Source organism: Babylonia areolata, chromosome 35 (assembly GCF_041734735.1).
Source record: "Babylonia areolata isolate BAREFJ2019XMU chromosome 35, ASM4173473v1, whole genome shotgun sequence".
NCBI classification, from domain to species: Eukaryota; Metazoa; Mollusca; class Gastropoda; order Neogastropoda; family Buccinidae; genus Babylonia; species Babylonia areolata.
The window spans coordinates 26,164,208-26,190,577 of NC_134910.1; the positions used below are offsets into that span (position 1 = coordinate 26,164,208).

The 26,370-nt window shown below is 44.1% G+C and overlaps 1 protein-coding gene across 1 annotated transcript; it reads right to left on the reverse strand.

The window, feature by feature from the left end:
* Nucleotides 1–11,287: 11,287 nt before the first annotated feature.
* Nucleotides 11,288–21,283, reverse strand: LOC143278040 (uncharacterized). The gene is made up of 3 exons (XM_076583052.1): nucleotides 20,594–21,283; nucleotides 12,917–12,974; nucleotides 11,288–12,132 (listed from the first exon to the last, which is right to left on the reverse strand). Exons 1-3 carry the CDS (start codon nucleotides 21,281–21,283, stop codon nucleotides 11,288–11,290), a joined length of 1,593 nt encoding a protein of 530 aa, XP_076439167.1.
* Nucleotides 21,284–26,370: the final 5,087 nt, after the last annotated feature.

The window sequence follows — 26,370 nt, forward strand, 5'->3', positions numbered from 1 at the left end:
TTGTAACATGTCTGTGATTGGTGATGAGTTTCATTTTATAATGGAATGTCCCAATTATGATCAGTTACGAAATAGATATGTTCCTAAAAAATATTTGTCTCCAAAATCGGTTTTTGATTTTTGTAATATGTTAAAAGGAGGCCAAAAAAGTCATTTTAGCTGTAAGATGATTAGATTTGCAAATGTTACTTTGGGAGTTTAAAGACATTTGTGTTTTCTCAACTTTTATGTGACATTGGTGTGTATTTGGAAATGTTTGTTCTGGGCATGAAAAGATTATTTTGCAGTAATCCTCCATACTCCAATAGCAGTGAAAGGATAATCAAAACTTGAAACTTGAAACTTGTGTGCGTGCGTTTGTGTGTGTGTGTTTATATACCTACTTCATATAATATTTACATTTTACTATCAAACTGATTTTTGTCCACATATTTTTGCTAATTACAACCCTTTAGATGCTCTGGGTTCTTTTACGTGCGCAAATTGCAGGCTCCATTCCACTGGACCATCGCTCAAAAATCGAGGGAGGCTGTGCAGACCGGAGGTTGATTCAGATTGTGGAAAAAAACAAAACAATATTAGAACGCATTTGAACACACACACACACACACACACACACACACACACACCTGCAGAGAAATAAGCGAAAATCGAAGATTGTCATGTCATATTTATAAAGCAATCGTTGACTATACTTCCGCTTTCAACTTGAAACAACAACAGCAACAACAACCAAAACGACAGAAACCCCTACCACCCGCACAAACCATCTTCCCACAACAACACACACACACACACACACACACACACGTGGATACTCTTCAGTGGTAAGAACTGTATCCCTTCTCAGAGGCAACGGAATATACGATGCCGACGTTAACAGAACACGCCTCTAAGTCTGCTCTCGATTTGTTCCAGAAATAACAGAACAGCGTCGGGATTTTTGCTTTGTCTATACACTACCGGCTCTTCTCCCATATGAGGACACACACCGACAGATAAGGCTGCCTGCCTACTCATCCGTCGGACCGACGGGAGGGGGGGGGGGGTGGGGGGGGGGGCTGGGGGGCACGTGCGAAAGAGTGGAAAGCAGGCCAAAAGCAAACAAAGGGACTGCCTTTCTTGACCCCTGATGGACGTGTGACGGCAGATGAGGAGGGCGACTGCAGCGGCCACCACAACACAGCCCACCACGATCCCCGCAATGACACCTGTCACCACGATGACACACTGACACCTGTCACCACGATGACACACTGACACCTGTCACCACAACGACACACTGACACCTGTCACCACAATGACACACTGACACCTGTCACCACAATGACACACTGACACCTGTCATCACGATGACACACTGACACATGTCGCCATAACGATGCATGTCACCACGATGACACACTGACACACGTCACCAAAATGACACACTTACACATGTCACCACAATGACACATGTCACCGCAATGACACATTGACACAGGTCACCACAACGACACACTGACACCTATCACCACAATGACACATTTCACCACGCTGACACATGTCACCATACTGACACGTGTCACCACACTGACACCGGTCACCACAACGACACACTGACACCTGTCAGAACAATGACACACTGACACTTGTCACGACGATAACACGTGTCATCACAATTACACTTTTCACCACAATGACACCTGTCACCACCATGACACACTGACACCTGTCACCACCATGACACACTGACACGTGTCATCACAATGCCATCCTACACAGGTCAACACATGACACCTGTCACCACAATGGCATGTAACCACACTGGAACACCATACTGACACAAGTCGCCACACTGACACCTGTCACCACACTGACACACTGACACGTGTCATCACAATGACATCCTACACATGTCAACACGTGACACCTGTCACCACAATGGCAGGTAACCACACTGGAACACCATACTGACACAAGTCGCCACAATGACACCTGTCACCACACTTACACATGCCACCACATAACACCTGTCACCAGAATGACACACGCCATGACACGTTTCACCACATTGACACAGACACGTGACACTTGTCACCAGAATGACACACCACAGTGACACATGTCACCCCATGGCACATGTCACCACACTGACACACTGAAACATGGCACAACATGACAACTGTCACCAGAATGAGACGTATATCAGCACAATGACATCCGTCTCCACAGTGACACACTGCCACATGTGATCACGATGACGTATGTCAACACAATGACACCTGGCACCAATAGTGACACACTGGCACCATAAAGACACAGTCATGCATGTCGTCACAATGACACAGTCACACTTGTCAGCACAATGACACAGTCGCACTTGGCACCACAATGACATCTGTCACCACAAAGGCACACTGACACTTGTCACACGATGACATGTCACTACAATGACACCTGTCACCATGATGACACAGTGTCATATGTCATCACAATGACTCAGTGACACCTGACACCATGGTGGCATCTGACATCACAATGACACCTGTCATCACAATCACACCTATAACCGCAATGACACCTTCACCACAATAGCACATGTCGCTGCAATGACACCTGTCACCACAGTGACACACGTCACCACAATGACACCCCCCCCCTCCCCCGCCAAAAACCAACCAAAAAAAAAAAAACAAACAAAAAAAAACTTCCTGAACCGAACGTGACAATGTGTGTGTGAAGTGAGCACCGTTTAAAGATCGTCGCCGAGTTTCGCGGCATGTCAATACAGACTCTGACACTGGTTGCACGGCTGCCCCTTGATCTGCTTGTGACAGGAAGGTTCGACTGCCCTTGTCCAGAACTATACGTGGTGATCACCACCAGGTACAGCAGCTGGGAAAGACAGTGTGAATGGAATTGTTCTCTCTCTCTCTGAGTGAGTGAGATATATATTTTTATGATGATGATGGTCCGTTGATTAGTATTATTATTAGTAGTAGTAGGAGTAGTAGTGGTGGTGGTGGTAGTAGTAGTATTTACCATTGTTATTATTGTTATGTCTTATCGTTACTGTTTTTGTTGTCACAAGGACAGATTGGAAGACTAGGCAATGCCTAAAATCTTTATCCTTGGGTAATAAAGTTTTTGAATCTTGAATCTTTGAATCTCTCTCTCTCTCTCTCTCTCACACACAGAGCAGAGAGAGAGAGAGAGAGAGAGACAGACAGACAGACAGAGACACACACACAAAGAGAGAGAATGGTTATCGAAATCGAAATTGAAATGAATACTTTTTGATAATACATTTATTGAGTGAAAGGAATAAATCCTACCCTCACTTAAAAAAAAAAAATATATATATATGTAAAAAGGTGTTTTTAAAAGAGTGTGTGGTTCGATTCTGATAGAAGAGAGAGGGGAGTTATGCAGGGGGAGATATGGGATCAGCTAATGATGCACTCACTCACTCTCTCCTCACATCAATAGCAGGGCCACATGGAGTGTTTTTTATAGAGTGTTTACTTTACAATACAGCACACAGTAAAAAGTTCACCCTACACCTAAAGTAGCACCTATAAGCAGCACACCTGGAACACAAACACACAACCAAAACCCAGGTCAGGTAAAATCTCAAAATATCCTGACATCACTGACATGAAAGGCCTATACCCTCTCAGCACCTTTCATCACATGTCCACCAGTATGCACTCCTCTCACACAAAGATCTATGTGAGGTACAAGCTTCATCAAGCTTACCTGCCACCAGCAGTGACATACCAATTACCATACTGTGTACAAAACATATCACTGACCAATACAACCCTGTGTTCCAACTCATGTTAACAACCCATCATTCAATTAAACTGTGTGTTACCATTTCCAAACAAATCTCCTCTTTGCCTTCACAAAGTGTCCAACTGACACAAGTACATGTATGGAAATCATGACTTCCAACATATCTCTGGTGAACAGCAATGTGCAACAACATAGCACTGACTCTCAGTGCTCTCATTGTTCATCAACTCATTAATCACATTACAATGTTCCTTCCCACTTTGTCTGAACAAAGTAAACCACTGACACATAGCACAACTACGCATGTTACCAAAACAACCAACAACTCAAACATGTGTTCCACAACACTTGCTGTTACCCCCATGTGCACACACACACACATGAAAAACCCTCAACACACACTGACAATGTGTCAGCCTATAGATCTGTTCAGTTCACATTAAACCAACACCACCTACTATATACAAAACAAAAGTAATACATCAAAAATACAGAACAAGATATCTGTAACAAAACAGAAGAGGGAGGGGGGGTGGGGGGACTCAAAAGATATAGGCCAGCCCCTTTTCTTTCCACAAACCACCAGATCAAATTAAACTGGCTGTTCACTGACACAAACATAGTTTCCCAACGCAACTAAGTTATCACCATAACATAAAACCATTACAAGTCATGTACTCACAGCCCAACAGGGATTTCCTTGCTCCTCACATCACTGATCAGTCAGTCAACCTGTGTCAGTGTTCAGTTCTTCTGGGGGACAGCTAAGAACTGGGTGTGCTGACTGGTTTTATCCCTCCCCCCAACATACTGTGCATACTAATGCAAGCTACAACACTCACTCCCCCAGCTAGTTGAACTGAAATAACCAGTCTTTGCTTGTCCTAGTGACGCTATGTGAATAAATGACAGATTCACTGCTTGATCCCAATTCGTCCAATCCAACAGATTGATCTGATTCGCTACAATTCATCCCACTTGTCTATACACATTCAATGATGACAAGTTCACCCATTTACGTCACAAAGAGATTGGGGAGACAGGACAATACAACTCTCGGCATGTTAGCCGGCCTGATCAAAGTTCACATTAGCATAAATTCTCCCTAGCTTTCGTTCCAAAGTCCCGCCATCTATGTCAGTTGCGTTCGTGGAGGGGAGATGGGGAATGACTTGAAAGACGGGCCGCCACACCGGATGTTCTGCTCAGCACGGGGATCGCGGCAGACATCACGTAACTGCATGTGTTCCTATAGTTGGGGCGGGTGACGCTGCGTCGCTGACCAAAGAGGGCCAACTAGGGAGTAGGGGTGAGGAGGGAGGGTGGCGTGGGTGTCGGCGCAACCTCAAAGACTGGGCTTTGGACGGAGCGGGAAGGCAGATAAGAAGGAGGGGTGGGGAGGGGGGAGGGGACAGAGTGTGGGTGGTGGGGGTGACACTGCTGGCACACTATAACACCCACCCCCCCCCGGCTTTTGAATGCAATGTCCTCATTGCTGCTGACCACATGCTGACCAATGCCATCATCAATTAATGCTAATGGGGAGACTGGTTCTCTAACCCAAAAATTAGCAAAAACATAAACATGTGAAAATGAAGACAATACAGGACAAAAGAAACCACCAAAAATACATTTCAAAATGATAAAGCTGTACATGACACCATAACCCAAAAAAGCATACATAAAAAAATCAAACAGGGAGCGACACAATGTAAAAATCAACACAGTGTTCCAGCTGACACACATCAGCAACCACAAGCCCTGGAACGGAGGAAAAAACACAAAATAGCATAGCATGACATATACAATTTTCCTCATCCACAAATTACCCTTAGCAGGCTTCAGCAACAACTCCAGCCAGTGCCAGATGGCTCGCATCAAACCTGTACCTAGTTCTAATCCTACAGGTTGACCCTGACAGTTTCCCACCCCTGTCAGTCTGATCTGGGACCATGGCACCTGCGCATGTCCCGTGCACCTCAGGCTTCGGATGAGACCTGGTGCCAGTCTCACACAAACCAGTTACCACTGGTCTGTGTGACCATCCGGGAGACTTGACTGCATCCTGGCAGTCTCCATTACCTGTGCCCTCCCTTGTGGCACATATACCAGGAACACCTGGATCGGTTGGCATGGGCAGCAGCACCCATTCACCCTGGCAAGGATCATCCTCACAGTCACCCCTTGTCCTGACTGGAGTCTTTTCTTTCAGACTCGGATCCTGCCTCCTGAGACTATTGGGCAAGTCTCTCTGGTTCTAATTGTGGGAATCTTTGTGTTTTTCCCTGGGGAGAACCTTACCCACCTTTGGGGAAACCCCATTTCCCACCACTGACTGACCTTTCCTTTTCCTACCTCTGTTCCTTCTCTTCCTTTTGCCCAAATCCCTGTTCTCTATCACAGTCCCATCTCTCTGACTAACAAAATCTGACATTAACCCCTGCATGGACCTAACGCTCTCTTCTAAATGCTCTTCTAAACGCAACAGTTTCTCTCCCAATTGAGCTGTCTCTTCCCTGGCCTGTTGCTGTTGTTGGTCCTCCTCCAGCTCTCTCTGTAGCCTCACGGCTTCATCCCTCGCCTGGATGAAGGTGGTCTGAGGCTCCCTCCTCAGTATGTGGCGCAGCTCCCTTTTCAGCAGGGGGTTCCGGAGGCCATCGATGAAGTGGTCCCTCAGCATCTCACTGGTGAGGGCCCCAGTGCTCTTCATCCGGATGGTTCTCTCCATGCTGCTCAGAGCATGGGAGTAGTCCATGAGGGACTCCTCTGGCTGCTGCTCCCTGCTGAAAAACATGGACAGCAGTGTGGTGATACGCCGTCCGTCGTCGAACACCCCCAGCAGAATGTTGATCACCTTCTCTGGGGTGTTGGTCTCCTCCAGGTCCCGCAGCATCAGCTCCCTGCGTGCAGTTCCCTGCAGATGGCTGTAGATGAAGTAGGCAGCCATCTCGTCTCCCATGGGGGTATGCAGCCAGGACCCGCTTCACCTCCTCGATGAAGTCCTCAGCCGACATCTCGCCTGACTCACCAGTAAACACTGGGAGTATGGGTGCTACATACCACCCCATGGGAGGGTGGCGCGGGTGTCAGCGCAACCTCAAAGACTGGGCTTTGGACGGAGCGGGAAGGGAGATAAGAAGGAGGGGTGGGGAGGGGGGAGGGGACAGAGTGTGGGTGGTGGGGGTGACACTGCTGGCACACTATAACATATATATATGTAAAATGTCTATGAAATAGCAAAAAGAGAGAGAAAATTAGGCAAGAGACAAAAACAAAAAGAAACGATAACAAAATACACTGCTGAAAAATACACAAATTTCTGCAAGCATCGTTTCAAGCACATATGTACATGCGGTATGAGCGAAGGAGAGAGGGAACAGAAGAAAAGATGGAAGGATAGAAGAGACGGCAAAGAAGGGAGAAAGATAGAGAGAGAGACAGAGAGAGAGAGAGACAGAGAAAGAGACAGAGAGAGAAGGGGGAATGAGAGGGGGGAGAGACAGAGAGAGAGGGGGGGAGATAAAGTGAGAGAGAATGTGTGAGAGAGTGAGGGCGGGAGAAAGAGGGAGAGAGATAAAGAGAGTGAGAGAGAGAGAGAAAGAGAGACAGAAGGAGAGAGGAGAAAGAGGGGGAGAGGTAGAGAAAGAGAGAAAGTGAGAGAAAGAGAGAGAGAGAGTGAAACAGAAAAAAACAGTGAGATAGTGATTGGGCGAGCAATCGTGAGAGAGATGGGGGAGGGAGGTAGAGACAGAGAGAGGTACTGACGGAGGGGGGGTAAAGAAAGAAAGATTCAAAATTACAAAGCATTAGCGATGTCTTTACATGTTCATTGATTAAAAGCAGAGATACGACACATCTAAAAAAAAATAATAATAATAATAATAACCAACATACACACGTTCGGTTTTACTCAACCATCAAAATAATCAAAGTATAAAAAGGAAAAAGTCCAAGAGTTGTACAAACTGTTCCACCCAGTTCCTGTTCATTGTCTGTGAGCACACAAAAACACGTGCGTCACAGTCCAGGAATGTGAAGGAATAACAAAATAAAGTGTTCTTGCTGCTCTCACACCCAGTCACACCGTGGATCAAGACAAGACGAGTACTTTGGGGCCAACATATGATTACATTGATCATTTCTTTTTCAAAACCCATCAACACAACAACGTTAACTTTTTTTTATGGTAACATCTACATGCTCCACTGATATAACAACTACTTCAACAGTACTGGATGATACATAAGATTTATCAAAGATTAAACAAATTACTATCACAGTTTCTTTGATCTCAACTGGTGGAGCCACGAGAAAAACAGGTCAATGAAAGTCACAGTTCTCATTCACAACACGGACGAAGCAATCACACATTGTCCCACGTGTTCGGGACATGATGAAACAGTCAGTGAAAGTCACAGCTTCACAACACTGATGAACCGTTTATAAATCATCACACCGTTTCCTCGACTGCACAACATGATTTCTTCCACAATCAGCAACAACAATAATGATAACAATAAAAACAACAACAACAATAACAACACCAATAATAATGATAACAATGATAATGATAATTTTTACAATTTCTTCAAAATTGCCCAAATCAGTTACAACACAATGGATGACTTCATCACATCCTCAACATTTTTGTTAGGATACGGATGGCCTACAGCGCTATTCTCGTCGCAAACATACTGTGGAGAAACCGAGGCGCAATGCTCAACTTGTTTCTCAACACAAAACTAGCTGAAATAAAGAACGCCTCAGTAATAACCGGGATAAACATCCGCACGGTCCTGAGTCTGCTTTCTGTCCATCTCTCTCTCAACCGCCAACCGCCATCCACAACAACGCTGCCTTTCGCCAGCAGTCGCCATTTGAAAGGAAGATAACTCTGCATACTAACTGAACATGGTCAAAACAGAGTTACGTCTTGTAACACAAATTTCTGCAAGCATTGTTTCAAGCACATATGTACATGCGGTATGAGCGAATGAGAGAGGGAACAGAATAAAAGATGGAAGGATAGAAGAGACGGCAAAGAAGGGAGAAAGATAGAGAGAGAGACACAGGAGAGAGACAGAGAGAGAGAGAGACAGAGAGAGGAGAAGGGGAATGAGAGGAGTGGGGGAGAAGGGGAGAGATAGAGAGAGGGGGGGGAGAGAAAGTGAGAGAGAATGTGTGAGAGAGGGGGGGAGAAAGAGGGAGAGAGATAGAGAAAGAGAGTGAGAGAGAGAGAGTGAGAGAGACACGGGGGGGGGGGGGGGGGGGGGGGGGGGGGGGGGGGGGGGGGGGGGGGGGGGAGACAGAGAGAGGAGAAAGAGGGGAAAGGTAGAGAAAGAGAGAGTGAGAGAGAAAGAGAGAGAGAGTGAAACAGAAAAAAACAGTGAGATAGTGATTGGGCGAGCAATCGTGAGAGAGATGGGGGAGGGAGGTAGAGACAGAGAGAGGTACTGACGGAGGGGGGTAAAGAAAGAAAGCAGATTCAAAATTACAAAGCATTAGCAATGTCTTTACATGTTCATTGATTAAAAGCAGAGATACGATACATCTATAAAAAAAAAAACAATAATAATAACCAACATACACACGTTCAGTTTTACTCAACCATCAAAATAATCAAAGTATAAAAAGGAAAAAGTCCAAGAGTTGTACAAACTGTTCCACACAGTTCCTGTTCATTGTCTGTGAGCACACAAAAACACGTGCGTCACAGTCCAGGAATGTGAAGGAATAACAAAATAAAGTGTTCTTGCTGCTCTCACACCCAGTCACACCGTGGATCAAGACAAGACGAGTACTTTGGGGCCAACATATGATTACATTGATCATTTCTTTTTCATAACCCATCAACACAAAAACGTTAACTTTTTTTTTATGGTAACATCTACATGCTCCACTGATATAACAACTACTTCAACAGTACTGGATGATACATAAGATTTATCAAAGATTAAACGAATTACTATCACAGTTTCTTTGATCTCAACTGGTGAAGTTCTTGAAGAATATCCCACTGGTTGGAGCCACGAGAAAAACAGGTCAATGAAAGTCACAGTTCTCATTCACAACACGGACGAAGCAACCACACATTGTCCCACGTGTTCGGGACATGATGAAATAGTCAGTGAAAGTCACAGCTTCACAACACTGATGAACTGTTTATAAATCATCACACCGTTTCCTCGACTGCACAACATGATTTCTTCCACAATCAGCAGCAACAATAATGATAACAATAAAAACAACAACAATAACAACAACTCCAATAATAATGATAACAATAATAATGATAATTATAACAATTTCTTCAAAATTGCCCAAATCAGTTGCAACACAATGGATGACTTCATCACATCCTCAACATTTTTGTTAGGATACGGATGGCCTACAGCCCTATTCTCGTCGCAAACATACTGTGGAGAAACCGAGGCGCAATGCTCACCTTGTTTCTCAACACAAAACTAGCTGAAATAAAGAAAGCCTCAGTAATAACCGGGATAAACATCCGCACGGTCCCGAGTCTGATTTCTGTCCATCTCTCTCTCAACTGCCATCCACAACAACGCTGCCTTTCGCCAGCAGTCGCCATTTGAAAGGAAGATAACTCTGCATACTAACTGAACATGGTCAAAACAGAGTTACGTCTTGTAACCTTCAGATCTCTTTACATTATATGATCATTGTTGAGTTATCAGCGCCTACACCAGTTTCGTTTTGGTTCGGATAACTCGTAATAAGTTCCCCCATCACTTATTGTCTCAACTCAGTCGCACTTACATAGCTATGTGTACAGAATACCTCAATCACAATAAATAAGGTTAATATAATGGACAACTTTTCTTCTTTTTCTTTATCTACAAGTGACACATATAACTGGCTGATCAAGAACCCAATGATGATTTTAAAGTCGTATATTCTGCAGTCATAGTGCACATAAAACAAACTATGAACTTGTGTCTCTGACAATGAAAAAGAGACTTGTATTGATACATGCCGAAATCTGCATGCATACTGATCAATACACACCAAAAATAACTGACATAATCCACAAAAATAGTGCACTGCGCAGTGAATTAGTCCTAGTTTGGCTGTGACGATCATGTTCAGAACAAGGAGAAAGAGAACAAGGAGAATGTGTGTGGAGGAGGAGGAGAAGGAGGAGGAGAAGGAGAAGGAGGAGAAGGAGGAGGAGAAGGAGGAGAAGGAGGAGAAGGAGGAGGAGGAGATAATGATCTGTATGACTGCTGACTGCGTTACTGCTGTTTTTAGTGAAGCAACACAGAGTTCACTTTTTCGGGAATTTTTCTTTCTGGTAAATATCCATTTAAATGCTGCACAACTATCCGCCATTAGAATAACACCACACACACACACTCACAAACACATGCACACACACATACATGTGCGTGTGCGCACACACACACACACACATGGAATCACATACGGACACACATTCACATATGGCCACACATGTGGACACACAGATTTCTCCAGCAAGTCCAGTTCAGGGTTTGAGGCTGTAGCAGACGACCACACCCGAACGCCAAGCCACCACCATCTGCCCGTCATCCGTCACCCCCACAGCCTGAGGCATGTCATTTCTTCCTCTGCCATCCTGTACAGCCAGCAGTGTCCGCCACTCGCCTGACATCATGCTGTACAGCAGTACTTTGTTCTCTTTCCAGTCTGCCACGAACACGTTTGATCCGCTGGGATCCGTTGTTATGTTGCATGGCCACCTCAGGTCCGGGTGGAACAGGAAGGGGTGGGGTGTACCCGAGCTCACGTCCACCCGGTGAATCAGCCCATTAATGTCCGACACCAGTACCTCACGGTTCCGGATGTGGAGAAACCAGGGGCTTTTGAGATGAGGCAGGGTGTGTGTGTCTGCTACCGTCCACAGCACTTTGCCTTCCCTTGTGATGACGTCAATCACGGCAGGGCCAAATCTGTCCTCCTCGCTGCTCACCACGAGGATGTCACCGTCACCGAATGACGTCACAGCTAGGTATCGCCTTTCAGTCTTCACTTTTCCGACTTCATGCATAGCATCACTCCCCACCTCCAGCAGGACGATGACGTCAGTGTTGGTGGCCACAGCGATAATGTTACAGTCATGGTCATACATGGCCAGATCATTGGGGCTGGCACTGAGAGGGAAGACAGAACGAGCATGGGAGGACCTGTCCAGGGGCACGCATATGATCTTGTTGTCTAATTCGTCAAGAATGATCAGCCTGTTCCTGGTGATGAGCAATGACCAAATGAGCCCTCCTTCAACTTCAAGAACATCTATTTCAAAGGAACGTCGTGGAACTGCAGTCATCGGGTCAAAGGTCAACAAAGGTTCTGAAAAAGACAGTTCACAGATCACAGCTACTTTACTTGACAAGTGGTATATATGAACAAGGAAGGCAGATTAATGCACGGCAGAATACAAAAACACAACATGTGATTGAAACATATCAAATATTTACAATACATGTTTACCAAGAATTAATCGTATTCTCATCATATTATGTATGGAGATCAAATAACCCAAACACACACTACCCCCCTCCCTAACCACGCTATAATCTTCGTTCCATCATGTCCTTGACTGCTGTCACACACACAGACACTGCTGTCACACACACACACACAGACACACATAGAGACAAACAGACACACAATGGCAGTCAAACAGATATGCACACAATCACACACGCACATACGCACACTCACGTACGGACAAAAGCGCAATCAACACACATGCACACATACATCCCCCCAACCCTCCCCCCCCCCCCCCCACACAAAAATTGGCACATTGACACAGACACAAATAAATACAATAATGCATGCACAAACAAGCATGCATGCACACACATACGCACATGCATATACACTCATATGTGCACACTCGCACATGCGCACGCACATATGCACAAACACACAAACACAGAGACGCAAGGAGACACACACTGGCACAAACACACACGCACACACATTCGCGCACGTAAGCACACATGCACGCAATCACACACACACACACAGAGAGAGAGAGAGAGAGAGAGAGAGAGAGAGAGAGAGAGAGAAGCTGTAAATTTTACTAATGTTATCAATGTCAGCGAAAAGTCAAGGAGAAATTCACCACTTGTTGGTGTAATCTGCTGAGTACTGGTACTGCCTGCTTCAGAGGAACCTTCACCCTGGAAACAGTGAAAAACGAAAGCATGATGTTTCCCCGTGGTTTATTATCTTATTTGGCTGCTTGTCTGTCATAGAACAATGTCTAAAGTAATTAGATATATATCTAAAAGCACATATAATTATATCCAACATCTGTTGTTTTTTTAATGCGACATGTGCCTGTGGGTAAAATGTGAAATCGGCAAACCGAACACTGCATTAACCCCTTCCTCTCCTACTTCTCTTTCTACACTTTCTTTCTGTTGGTGTTACAGCCAGCTCCATTCTCCCTTCCCCACCACACCTTCACCCCCACCACACCTTCCCCCCCACCACACCTTCCCCACCACACCTTCCCCATCACACCTTCCCCCCCACCACACCTTCCCCCCCATCACACCTTCCCCACCACACCTTCTCCATCACACCTTCCCCACCACACCTTCCCCATCACACCTTCCCCCCCACCACACCTTCTCCACCACACCTTCTCCATCACACCTTCCCCACCACAACCTTCTCCATCACACCTTCTCCACCACACCTTCCCCCCCATCACACCTTCCCCCCCACCACACCTTCCCCCCCACACACCTTCCCCCCACCACACCTTCCCCCCCACCACACCTTCACCCCCACCACACCTTCCCCCCCACCACACCTTCCCCCCCACCACACTTTCTCCACCACACCTTCACCCCCACCACACCTTCCCCATCACACCTTCCCCCCCTCCCCACACCACACTTCCCCCCCCCCCCCCCCAGCCCCCACCACACCTTCCCCCTCCCACCTCACCTTCCCCCCCCACCACACCTTCTCCATCACATTCCCCCCCCCCCCCACACCTTCCCCCCCCCACCTTCCCCATCCCCCCCTCCCCCCCCCACACCTTCCTCCCCACACCACACCACACCTTCCCCCCCCCCCACCTTCCCCATCACACCCCCCCCCCACACCTTCCTCCCCCCACCACACCACACCCTTTCCCCCCACCACACCTTCCCCCACCACACCCTTCCGCACCACAACTTCCCCCCTTCCCCACCACACCTTCCCCATCACACCCTCCCCCCCCCCCCACACCTTCCTCCCCCCACCACACCGCACCCTTTCCCCCCACCACACCTTCCCCCACCACACCCTTCCGCATCACAACTTCCCCCCTTCCCCACCACACCTTCCCCATCACACCCTCCCCCCCCCCCCCACACCTTCCTCCCCCCACCACACCGCACCCTTTCCCCCCACCACACCTTCCCCCACCACACCCTTCCGCACCACAACTTCCCCCCTTCCCCACCACACCTTCCCCATCACACCTACCCCCCCCCCACACCTTCCTCCCCCCACCACACCGCACCCTTTCCCCCCACCACACCTTCCCCCACCACACCCTTCCGCACCACAACTTCCCCCCTTCCCCACCACACCTTCCCCATCACACCTACCCCCCCCCCCCTTCTCCCCCCCACCGCACCTTTCCCATCACACCTTCCCCCACCCCCACAACCTTCTCCATCACACCCTTCCCCCCCACCACACCTCGCCCCTCAACCACACCCTTCCCCACCACACCTTTCCCCCCCACCACACCTCCCCCCTCAACCACACCCTTCCCCACCACACACACCTTTCCCATCACACCTTCCCCACCACACCTATCCCACCACACACACACAATGGCAGTCAAACAGATATGCACACAATCCCCCCACACACCTTCCCCACCACACCTTCCCCTCACACACACCTTCCCCACCACACCTTCCCCGCCCACACACCTTCCCCACCACACACACCTCTCCCCCCACACCTTTCCCACCACACACACCTTCCCCACCACACCTTCCCCCCACCACACCTCCTCCACCACCACACCCTTCCCCAACCACACTTCTCCCACCACATCTTCCCCACCACACCTTCCCCACCACCACCACACCTTCCCCCCCACCACATCTTCCCCACCACACCCTTCCCCAACCACACCTCTCCCACCACACCTTCCCCCCCACACCTTCCCTCCACCACACCCTCCCCCCCTGCCATCGCCTCTTTGATCCCCTCTCCCACACAGGTGGAATGGACGCTGGTGCTGAAGGTTCTGTGACTTGGAAAGTTCTGATCTGATCTGAATGCTTTCCCTCCTGGTCTCCTCCTGCTGATCTCCGTCACCATCCCCCATTACTCCCCCTGGCTGCTGACTGGGGGGTCATGGTTCAAACCCCATCAGAGCACTAGTTATCATTGAAGGATGTTTTGTCCCAGCCACCTCCTGCCCAGCACTCAGCCAATGGGAACAACGGGGCCATGCGGACAGGTGTTGTCCACTTCAAGGGCGCCACGTTGTGAGTGTTGTTCGTATTTCCTGACTGATGTTATGTCTCTTGGGTCTGGTCTAAGGTAGGATACAATGAGGCAGGTGAGAATACTGACCTGTCATATGACCCAAAACTATGATGAATTCTATGTGACAAAAGAATTATCATCACCTACACAATCCACCATTTAAAAACAAAGACAACTTGTGGTCCTTTTTATGTCCTCTCCCATGATGATCAGTTTCCATTTGTCCTCCAGCTCCATGCCCATGGTAAGTTCGTCTCAAAACCTTCAGTACCAGCAGGTTCATGGGGACTTGGGCTGGAGGGAGGTAGGGGAGGTTTCCACGTCAGAAAGGACACTGACACAGTCTGGCTCTGCAGCTAAGCCACTGTTGACGACCGTGATTTTCTTCTCAGTTTACGGTCAGTGCGCGACCCATCCGCTTTTACTGAGCAACTTTTACCTCGTGATCTTATTTGTGATGATGAAGAGAATGAAAGAGAAGGTGAGAGAAAGAAAGCACGAAAGAGAGGAAAGAGAGGAGGCATGAAGAGAAGACTGAGAAAAAATAAAACTAAGCCCCCACTGCCATCTATGATTTTATCCAATGTCAGATCTCTTAATCCAAACGGCAGAAACTGTAATTTAGATGAAGTACGAGCAAACTGTCGATTTTTAAATGATTTTAGAAACTCGTGTGTGCTTTGTTTTACCGAAACCTGGTTTAGTGAGAAAGTGTCGAATGAATGTGTTGCGATTGATGGTTTTAACACTCCGTACAGAATGGACAGAGACTGCAAGAAAGTGGGGAAGAAAATGGGTGGTGGCGTGTGTCTGTATGTCAATGAGAAGTGGTGTGACAGTGCGAATGTGTGTGTGAAGAAGCAACTGTGTACACAGGAACTTGAACTCATATCAGTGTCGCTGAGGCCTCGATACCTGCCACGTGAGTTCGGCCGTATTTTCTTGACTGTTGTGTACGCCCCAGTCTTTGACCAGGCATCTGCTGCACGTGCAGGAAGGACGATCGCAGGTGTTGTTCGCGACCTTCAACTCATCTCTGCCGACGCCCCGTGTTTTATTGTTGGAGATTTTAATCATTGTGATTTAAAGAAAGCCTTACCTTCTTTTAAACAATATGTTACCTGCCGGACCAGACTGGACAAGACAATCGATCTGTGTTATGGGAACATTCTTAATGCCTACAAATCTGTTCCCCTTGCACCAGTGGGTGTATCTGATCATGATGTTGTTCATTTAATCCCAGCCTACAGACCAAAGATACAGACAGAGCCGATTGTGAAAAAGAGTGTGAAAGTTTGGACGTCAGAGAGTGTGGATGAACTGAGAGGATGTTTTGATTGTACTGATTGGAGTGTGTTGACTGACCCATGTGAGAATGTTCATGAAGCAGCTGATGTTGTTACATCTTATATCAGTTTCTGTGAAGACATGATAATTCCGACAAAAATAATTAAACTTTTCCCCAACAACAAACCATGGATCTCAAAGTCTCTCAAAACAATTTTAAACGAGAAAAAGGTAGCGTTTCAGTCAGGGAACAAGAAGGATAGGAAATTGATACAAAAGAAGCTTAGAGGTGAATTACGAAGGGGACAGAGGGAATTCAAGTCAAAAGTAGAGCAACAGTTTCAGACGGGAAGAATGGCAGACGCATGGGATGGGTTAAAAATTATCACTGGAGAAACGAAAAGGAAAACAGTAGCTTGTAAAATGGAAAAGGATGAACAGATAGATTTTTCAAATAAACTGAATGATTTCTACTGTCGCTTTGAAAGGAATGATCTGGGAAGGGAACTGGATAGTGTTATCTCACAGTTGCAGGAAAAGATCAAAGATAGGAAAACAGGTGAAGACTTTGAGATCGATGCAAAAGTTGTTGAATCTTTATTTTTAAAACTGAATGTCACGAAGGCAATTGGCCCCGACAATATCTGCGGAAAATTACTGAAAACATGTGCTTCCCAGTTGTGTGACGTGTTCTGTAAAATTTTCAACTGGTCTCTGAAGGAATGCTCTGTCCCCAGCATCTGGAAAAAATCTACTATCTGTCCTATCCCCAAGAAAAAGAACCCAGCCGCACTAAATGATTACCGGCCTGTTGCCCTGACTTCAGTAGTGATGAAATGCTTTGAAAAAATTATTCTCCGACATCTTCTTTCTTTCACTGAACAGCAGCTTGACTCTCTTCAGTTTGCTTATAAAGCACACAGAAGTACTGACGATGCTATCCTAACTCTCCTTCATAATGCTTTCCTTCATTTGAATAACACGGGATCTTTCGTTCGTATCCTTTTTGTTCACTTCTCTTCTGCTTTTAACACAATACAACCTCATCTCCTTGCCCTCAAACTGCTAGGCATGGATGTTGATCCGAAGCTTACTCTTTGGATAATAAGTTTTCTTCTCAATAGAACTCAGTCCGTCCGCTTTCATTCTGCCCACTCTTCTCTAAAATCTACTTCTACTGGTGCACCCCAAGGTACAGTGCTGTCCCCTGTTCTTTTTACACTGTACACAAATGACTGCAGAGGCACGGAGGAAACTCCTGTCATAAAATATTCTGATGATTCAGCAATTGAAGATCTGTCCAACTCTGATGCTATTTATTTCAGTGAAATTAAAAAGTTCTGTTCCTGGTGTGAGAAAAACTATCTGGATCTCAACGTATTGAAAACAAAAGAAATGTTAATAGATTTTCGGAAAGACCCCTTGCCTGTAGCTGACCTTGTTATTGATGGTCAAACAGTGGAGAGGGTCAATGAATATAGATATTTAGGGACCATCTTAGACAATAAGCTGACTTTTGACAGAAATGTTGATTCCATTCATAAGAAATGTTAATCTAGAATTTTTTGTTTACAGAAGCTTAGAAATGTTGGTATAAATTCAAATATTCTTCAAAGTTATTATCGATGTTGTATCGAGTCTGTCCTTACAGTTTCATTTATGTGCTGGTATGGAAGTTTGGGAGTGAGGAGTAAGCGTGTTTTGAACGATGTCATGAGTGTATGCAGTAAAATTGTGGGAGTGAAACAAGCTAGTATGCAAGAGCTGTATGAAAGTCGAGTGGTTAAAAAAAGCAGGCAGATAGCAACTGACGACACCCATATTTTAGCAAAGTATTATGAGCTATTGCCATCAGGACGACGCTACAGAACTTTTAAGTTGAAATCCAGAGCTCTGAAGACTTTTATTCCACGTTCAATCCACCTTTTAAATTCTTGAGAACTGTGTGTGTGTGCGCGCGCACGCACTCTCATGTGAGACGTGTGAAAGTCCGTGCATGATAGGCTGTACCTTGTTCTAGTTGTGGGGTGTGTGTGTGTGTGTGTGTGTGTGTGTGTGTGTGTGTGTTTACTGAGCTTAAAACGTGACAATTGGTTATAATGAATGTGCAATATGTAGGAAGAATAATGTGCAATATGCAGGATGAATGTACAATGAATATGTCTAATGCTAACGTCCATATTCTAAATGTATTTCTGTTTAATAATTACGATGTAATAATTAATTGCAATGTTTTTAAAAGCGAATATGTGAAATGCTTTTATTTGAGAACATATGTTTATTACTCTTGTTTAATCAAGTTATCCGCGTGTGTGGGGTGGGGTGCGGTGCGGGTGTGTGCTGATTATCTGGTTGTGGTTTTCCGCAATTCATCTTTATTCTTATCTTATCTGTCTATTATAATCAATGTGCAGTATAGTAGGCTATGTTTATAATTATATTCAAATAATGTTTCTTAATTCTTTCTGTTTTTACATTAAGAATACTAGTTATTACCTGCAGTGTGTGGATGTATGTATGAAACGATGTATGTGATATTTTTTATATTTGTATCTTCGTAATATTTGTTGGGGCTGTTGTTGGCTTTTACAGTTATGGTCCCCATGTTGTTTACTTGTCTATGTTGTGATAATGTACCTGACCAAATTTCTCCAGTTGGAGATAATAAAGTTATTCTTATCTTATCTTATCTTAACCCCTAGGCTGCCTGCATGACGAGATAACTCGTCATGGCAAACATGTATGCTTCGCTGCCTGCATGACGAGATAACTCGTCATCGAAATATTCTGACTTTTCCCTGCTTTGCATTCAGTTCGTTGACAAAAATGCTGGTAGCTTTAGCTTGGGGAATCTTTCTGGATTCTATTCATAGCTAGAAACACCATCTGCGTCATAAGGCAGTCCTTTATTTGAATGTTTTGGTTGGGTTACTGGCCGCAGTCTTTGCCTGGCTCCTCTTCTCGCTCGCTCAACAAAATGTCGGACTGACGCCGTGCTCAAGACACGCGATCGTGACGAACTAAATCAACCAAGATTACTTTCTTTAGCTAATGCTCAGAAAGAATTGGAGCATAAATTCGAAGGAGAAGACAGTGGTGAACATTTATAGGACGATTTGATAGAAAATAAAGGGAGCAATCAAGAGAGTGGCCAAGATACAACTATCAGTGAGTGATGCAGGCTGTTCAACTCTAGCAGACGAATTTTTAGCAGGGCACCGTATGAGCTATTTTCTTGGCACTCAGCCAACGCGGTCTGATGACGTGACGGTGTGAGAGGGGTGAAGAGGAGGGGGGTGGAGACTGAGGGGGCGTGGCCTCACATTCATATTATCACTTGCAGAAGTCACAATGCATGTATTTCTTTTTCAGTTTTTTTTATATTGTGGTTGTTCTAGTATGATTTTGTGTGTGCAGATATCCATTTGTCCAGAAAATGATATTTTTGTGCAAATTACCAGACTAATGTTTGTAATGAACAAGTTGAAAATGTGACAAAAAACAAAACACTGATTTCAAAACAACAGCATGTCACTTAAAATGCATAAAATGGGAAAACATCATGTGTTTTGTATTCTTTATTCATTTCCCTTTCAGAAAATATATACTTTTATGGGTCTTTCTCCAATAACAAAGAGCACAGAATTTTTTGAAAATTTAAACCCGTTTTTTGTGAAAAAACCCTGGCAAATAGATTTCACTTAAATCTTATTTTCCTGGCAGCGAAAGGGTTAAGAGTCTAGGTGTGGCTGAGACAGCAACGCCACACTGAGGGCAAGGAAGAGGAAAATAACAGGAACGGTTCTAATGTGTATATCACCTGCCTGGACCAGTAGGTATGTATACCTTGCTTGTTGATCAATAGACACCAGGGCTGATGGATTGAGAAGATACACGTGATATGTACCTGCAGTTCATATATATATCTATATCTTGATCTACATTAACATCTGAAATCTGGTCTAGAGAAAATAAGTTGTAGTGATATAAACTGACCTACCTGTACTTCTGATACCTGGACAGGTGGATCCAAATCAGTTTGTTGCAAAACAGGTGTAGTCGACTCCCAATCCACTTCTGCCTGGAAATGCTCCGGGATGATCTCTTCCAGGATGGCCCTCTGAATGGCAGCCTGCTGTTCAGCCAAGGCGTCGACATCGTCGACAAAAACCGTTACGTCCATGCTGGTAATGGACACGTCGATCTGCCGCAGTCTGATCTGGAACTGCTGGTACAAATGCTTCATGAGCCTTTCTAGTTGAGACTGCTCCAGGCCTGACCACACATGCTCCAGAAGTAGGTTGTGTTTTGCTGCCAGTTTGAAAACGAAGGTTTTAGCTTCTGTTTCCTTTCTCTTAACTTCAACGTGCTCCGCGGCTAACGAAGCTAACTTATCACATGTTTGTCTGTGAAGTTCAGCCAGCTCTTGTTGTTTTCGCTCAAGTTCTTTGCGGTGTTGTAACATCTCAGGATTCAGCTGCTCTATCTTTTCCGTGTTTGAAGCATTCTGCCGCATAAGTTTCTCGGAACATTCTTTTATCATGGATTTGCAGCCATTTATTTCTTTCTTCAATGTGTCCTCCGTTGCCTTGCTCTGTTCCTCGTTGGTTTGCTGCGCCGCGATCTGTCCAGCAAGGATCTCTTCGCGGAAGCTGTCCCAGTTAAACTGGGCACCGTCAGCCTGATACATCTGGTCTGAAAATGTATAAGATAAATTAACATACCATGATAATGGAGTTTGTGCTTTGATTGTTCAGATTTATTTTTGATGGAATGTGTTTTATATATTTTCATTATGTATATGGCTGTATGTTCACAAATGATGACAAATGTTACTTTCAGCTACTACCACCATTTATTTATGACTGCTTTATACACCACACTTACTTGTTGTTTATCGCTATGATAAATATTATCTGAAAAAAAAACCCTGTCTGTCCTCCGGGTCGAAGCGATACCTGGTGAACGTCTCTGACCCATTGCGTCCTCATCACCACCATTGAAAGACAGAGTTTTGATTGCCCAAAATGTGGCAGCGTGCCAGGGCTCAGTATTGTCCTTCACTTCTCACTATGCTCTTTACTAAAGGAACATCTAAGACTGCAACAAAGTGTTCATCTATTGTGACCAGTCATGATTTTGTTTTCTTTCAGTGTCAGTCACACACATGAAAGCTTGAGAGACAGTAGATGATACAATGTTTTTCAGGGGAATATTGAGTGCATAAAAAACAGGCAATTGAAGGTGAGATTTAATGTTGATAGAGGAATTACCATGGAGAATGCCATTTGTCTTCAACCAGAAGATAGATCTGGAAAGTGAGAACATTCAGTCACACAGAAAACATCAACTCACTGATGGTCATGTGTTTGTGCTTGTGCACGTGCTTCTCCAGAATTATTTCCACTTTGTCCACTGCCGAGGTGATGTCAGCCGTTCCTCTCCGGTCAGCTTTGACAGAAACACACACACACACACGCATACACGCACGCACGCACACAAACAATAAACAAAAATAAGCAACAAAAACAAAACACACACGCGCGCACGCACACTCACACACACATACACATGCACCCATACACGCAGATGCACATATATATCTTAAATACAATTGAGTGTGAGACTTTAAAACCTTTCGTACCAAGCTTCCTGGAAACAAACAATTTTCGGAGATGTTTAAAGTATCCAACTGGACATCTTTTTTAACGTTTGCAGTTTACATTGATTTTAGGTGCTCGCTCTTTTGAACATGGGTCTTTTTCCGTGGAAAACCACACCATGTTAAAAAAAACGTCAAAGAGAAGTACACACACACACACACAGTGTCACGTTCTGTCACTCAAGGTGTCACTGCGTTAGGACGAATCCGCTACAACACATCTGTTAAGCAGATACCTGACCAGCAGCATATCCCAACGTGTTTAGTCAGGCCTTGCGGGAAAAAAGTGAACAATTACTTCAATAAATACATGAATAAATAAACTGATTAATAAATAAATGAATAAATAAATAAATAAACAAATATAATAGAACGAGATAAAACACACGCACACATACACATGCACACAGCTACACGTTCCTCAAAGAGCAGGATCGCATGTCCAGATACATACACACACACCCAACCACACTCATATGTCCACCCCCCCACACACTGTACCTCCAGGATTTTCAGCAGACGGAACAGGACCGGAGGTTCCTGCCTCTCCTTCCGGTGTCATGTATGTTTTTACATACGTGTTGTCGTCTCCCCCACTGGCTTCCAGCTCATCACCAGAGACATCCGGATTACTGTCGGTGTTACGGCGTTCTCTGCAGACCGGACTTTCTCCAGTCTGGATGGCGGCATCTGCAGTGGTGATGAGATCAGTGGTGATGGTGGCATCATCTGAACTGGTAACAAGATCGGTGGTGGAGGTGGAGGTGGGGATGAATTCTCTGAGGTGGACATGATCGGGTGGAATCTCTTCGAGTAGGTACCACAATGACACCACTATGCCCATTGTCGTTGGTGTTAATGATCCATCAGCATCATGACTTCTTCTCCTTCCTTCCCCTCCTCTTCTCCCTCGTCTTTTTCCTTTCCTCCCTCTTGTTTGTCTGTTTTCTGCCAAAACAGAACAGTGTGTAACTGTTAATCAGACTGAAACACACACACACTCAAAGATAAAACACATCAATGCTTCAGAAAAAAAAATCAAATATAAACAACAATGTACTCAAAGATCATGATTATTTGATATGAACTCTAAAAGGTTTCAGTAAGCACTGCATATTTCGATAAAAGAAGTCACATCTAAATGAATTCTCGTTCCAGTGACACCAAGTTCACCAAGTTACAAAAACGTTTGGAGATTTATTTGACTCTCACAAAACTTGTTTGTACGGATATGTTACTTTAATCCTTTCACCGCCAGTCAATTTAGAGTAAAAAATTCCCTTGTGGTATAAACACAGAAAAGACAGCGGCTAAGAATAGCTGGGGATTCCCCGTGCGATGTATAGAAAATATGGCCTATCCTACCACCGAACATTAAGAGCAGTAGGTTCATGGATAGCAGACCAATGAATGGTCACCTTTCAGTGACATGGGTCCTCTATCACGCTTGTGCATAAATGCGAGCTTGGCGGTGAAGGGGTTAATTGACCTCATAAAAATTATTGTTTTGGTTTCTCTCTGAGTAGCTTTAAGGCCTGACAGGTTTTCGGCCCAAACAATTCCCCTGACCACTTCTGAACAATACATCTCGCTGTCTTATTTCGTTGTTATCTTTAATATCTTCCTTCATGGGGAGATTTGTGACAACCACCTTTGTTTCAACAATCTCATCCACCCATTTTAGTCTGCCTATCATGCTGACCACAGCACCAAAACCACTCTCCTCCACATCCTGAATAATCTACTGCTAGCGAAAAATTTCCCTTCTCACTCTTCTCGACTTGTCAGCCGCCTTTGACACGATAAACCATTCAATCCTTCTTTCCTGTCTTCATTGCTTTGAACCAGAGGTCGATTTTTAGTTATTGGTATATCATAAATCTGCAATAAAAGAGCTATACAGCAAAAAAAAAAAAAAGTTTGTAAATCGGATGATTCTGTGAAAAGTTATTATGATTTTAAGGTCTAAAGTCGCGAAAGTAACAAACTGAGAAATCAAGGCCGACAAGTTTTGGAACATGTTCATAGCAACCACATACTTCTAAGCAAGATATGTTCATGAAATCTGGCACACACATACTTAGTGGCAATATCCACAAAATTTGATCAAAGTTTGAAAGAAAAATATTGAGTATACTTTATTTTATTCAAATGAGAATTTTCTGATTTTTATGGAAAGAATTGCGACTGAGGCGTAATTATACTTACATTTTAATCAGCTCAAGATGACTAAAAACGTTCCTGTTTTAAGATTAGTTTTGTTGTGGTGTTGTTTGTGGTTCAATTACAATGAAACGTTTGCATTGTGTAGTATGGGTACTAAACTTTATACCAGATTAAAGGGAAAAAATGCTAAATCATGATGCTGAATCATGCAATTGTTGTAATTCAATGTGCTCACTGATTACTGTGCTTGTGATATTACCACAATCCATGCAACAAGCACAACAAAATAACAAAAAAGATCCATACAACAAAACTGCTCACACAAAAGGTACAAGTTCATGTGCGTTTTATCCCGGCATAACATCAAATGAAATACACTTCATAATCCAAATGAACACTTCAAACACTTCATCTGCAAAACAAACCTACTTTCCAAACCCATACTTCACACAATAAAGACACACAACCTCATCAGTCAAACACTCAATCTGTTAAAAAATGTGCAGATATGTGGCACAGGTAATCAATCCTTGTGGTACAAAAAGTTAATAATCAGGGTGGATGGTGTTGATGTTGAAACTTCTTCCTCCACTCTTTTTTCTCCACCGGTGGTGTCAGTATGTTCCAAAAATGCATGGTTTATCCTGAAACAGTTTGTTATGTAATACTTCTTAATCTCCTTTTATTTTCTTTGTTTTGAATTATTTTCTATATGTTATGAAGTGTATTCATTAATGCCAATAATGTTAGATTAAATATCAACAGTAATTTCAGTTTTGTACATCTACATCACAGTTTTCATTCTTTACACAGAACTTTGCAAAATACTTTACTTCTATGTATATTTTATCAGAAAATAAAAAAAGGAATACACTTATATATATATATATATATATCTTTCATAATATAATCAGGTAAAACAGTTTACTGATAATAAAAGTATGAAATAATGATTATTAATGCTGTATCATTATGAGTATCAGTGTGCATAGTTACTTTATGCATAGTGGTATGTCAAGCACATGCACACTGATATCATTTATGTAAATGTCTATGCAAAACTTTACAATTACATACATGTACATCTATACAAAGTTTGTAAAAAGAAACTAAGTTTGCACACTTAATAGTAAATTTATACTATAAATCAGTTTGTAAAAAGAAACTAAGTTTGCACACTTAATGGTAAATTTATACTATAAATCAAAGTACATTCACAGTTGACCACAAATCACTCACTCGTAGATATATAGGAGTTCACCAGCAGACAATTCTTTAATTGACAGTGTAGTGTGGTGGTGTTGCCTATCCTCCTAATGACATGACTTGCCAGCAGTGATCTCAGAATTATTCAATGGTGTACAGGCAGGCATATAAAGTACCATCATATCTTTCAGGGCTAAAAAAGAAATTGAACAATTAGTAATACTGTTAGTATTTACTGTTGACACAACTCTATATTTATCTACCTCAAAACAACACACACACAGACACAGAAATACACACACACACACACACAAACCAACCTGACACACAAATACATAAAATATCCATTGAAGCAAATTCTGTGAAACTGAAAACTGTTCATAATGTCATGCCCTTGTGCCTCCCCATGCTCAGTTACATGTAATGGTTAAACTGTAAAGGGACTGTGTGTGTGTGTGTGTGTGTGTGTGTGTGTGACATGTATATACATTGTGTCACACAGTGTGTGTGTGTGTGTGTGTGTGTGTGTGTGTGTGTGATTTTCTTTTAATTTACACTCTTTATTTCCTCAGATTCACTTTATTCTTTTAATCATTTTTATTCCACATGTCAAACAGTGAATTCATGTACCAATGTTGAGACAATAAATCAGTCTTGAGTCTATCATTGTTAAATAAATTATTATCAATCATTATATTTCAATAATTGTCAGTGTGGGTAAAATCTGCATGCTTACCTTCAGA

What these genes read in the sequence shown, in the direction of transcription:
- LOC143278040 (XM_076583052.1), bottom strand. Translation starts at nt 21,283, where the DNA reads ATGTATCAGGCTGACGGTGCCCAGTTTAACTGGGACAGCTTCCGCGAA. An exon ending in TCCAGGTATCAGAAGTACAG is followed by an intron (nt 12,975 to 20,593) that starts GTAGGTCAGTTT and finishes CACTGTTTCCAG; the next exon opens with GGTGAAGGTTCCTCTGAAGC. An exon ending in GCAGATTACACCAACAAGTG is followed by an intron (nt 12,133 to 12,916) that starts GTGAATTTCTCC and finishes TGTCTTTTTCAG; the next exon opens with AACCTTTGTTGACCTTTGAC.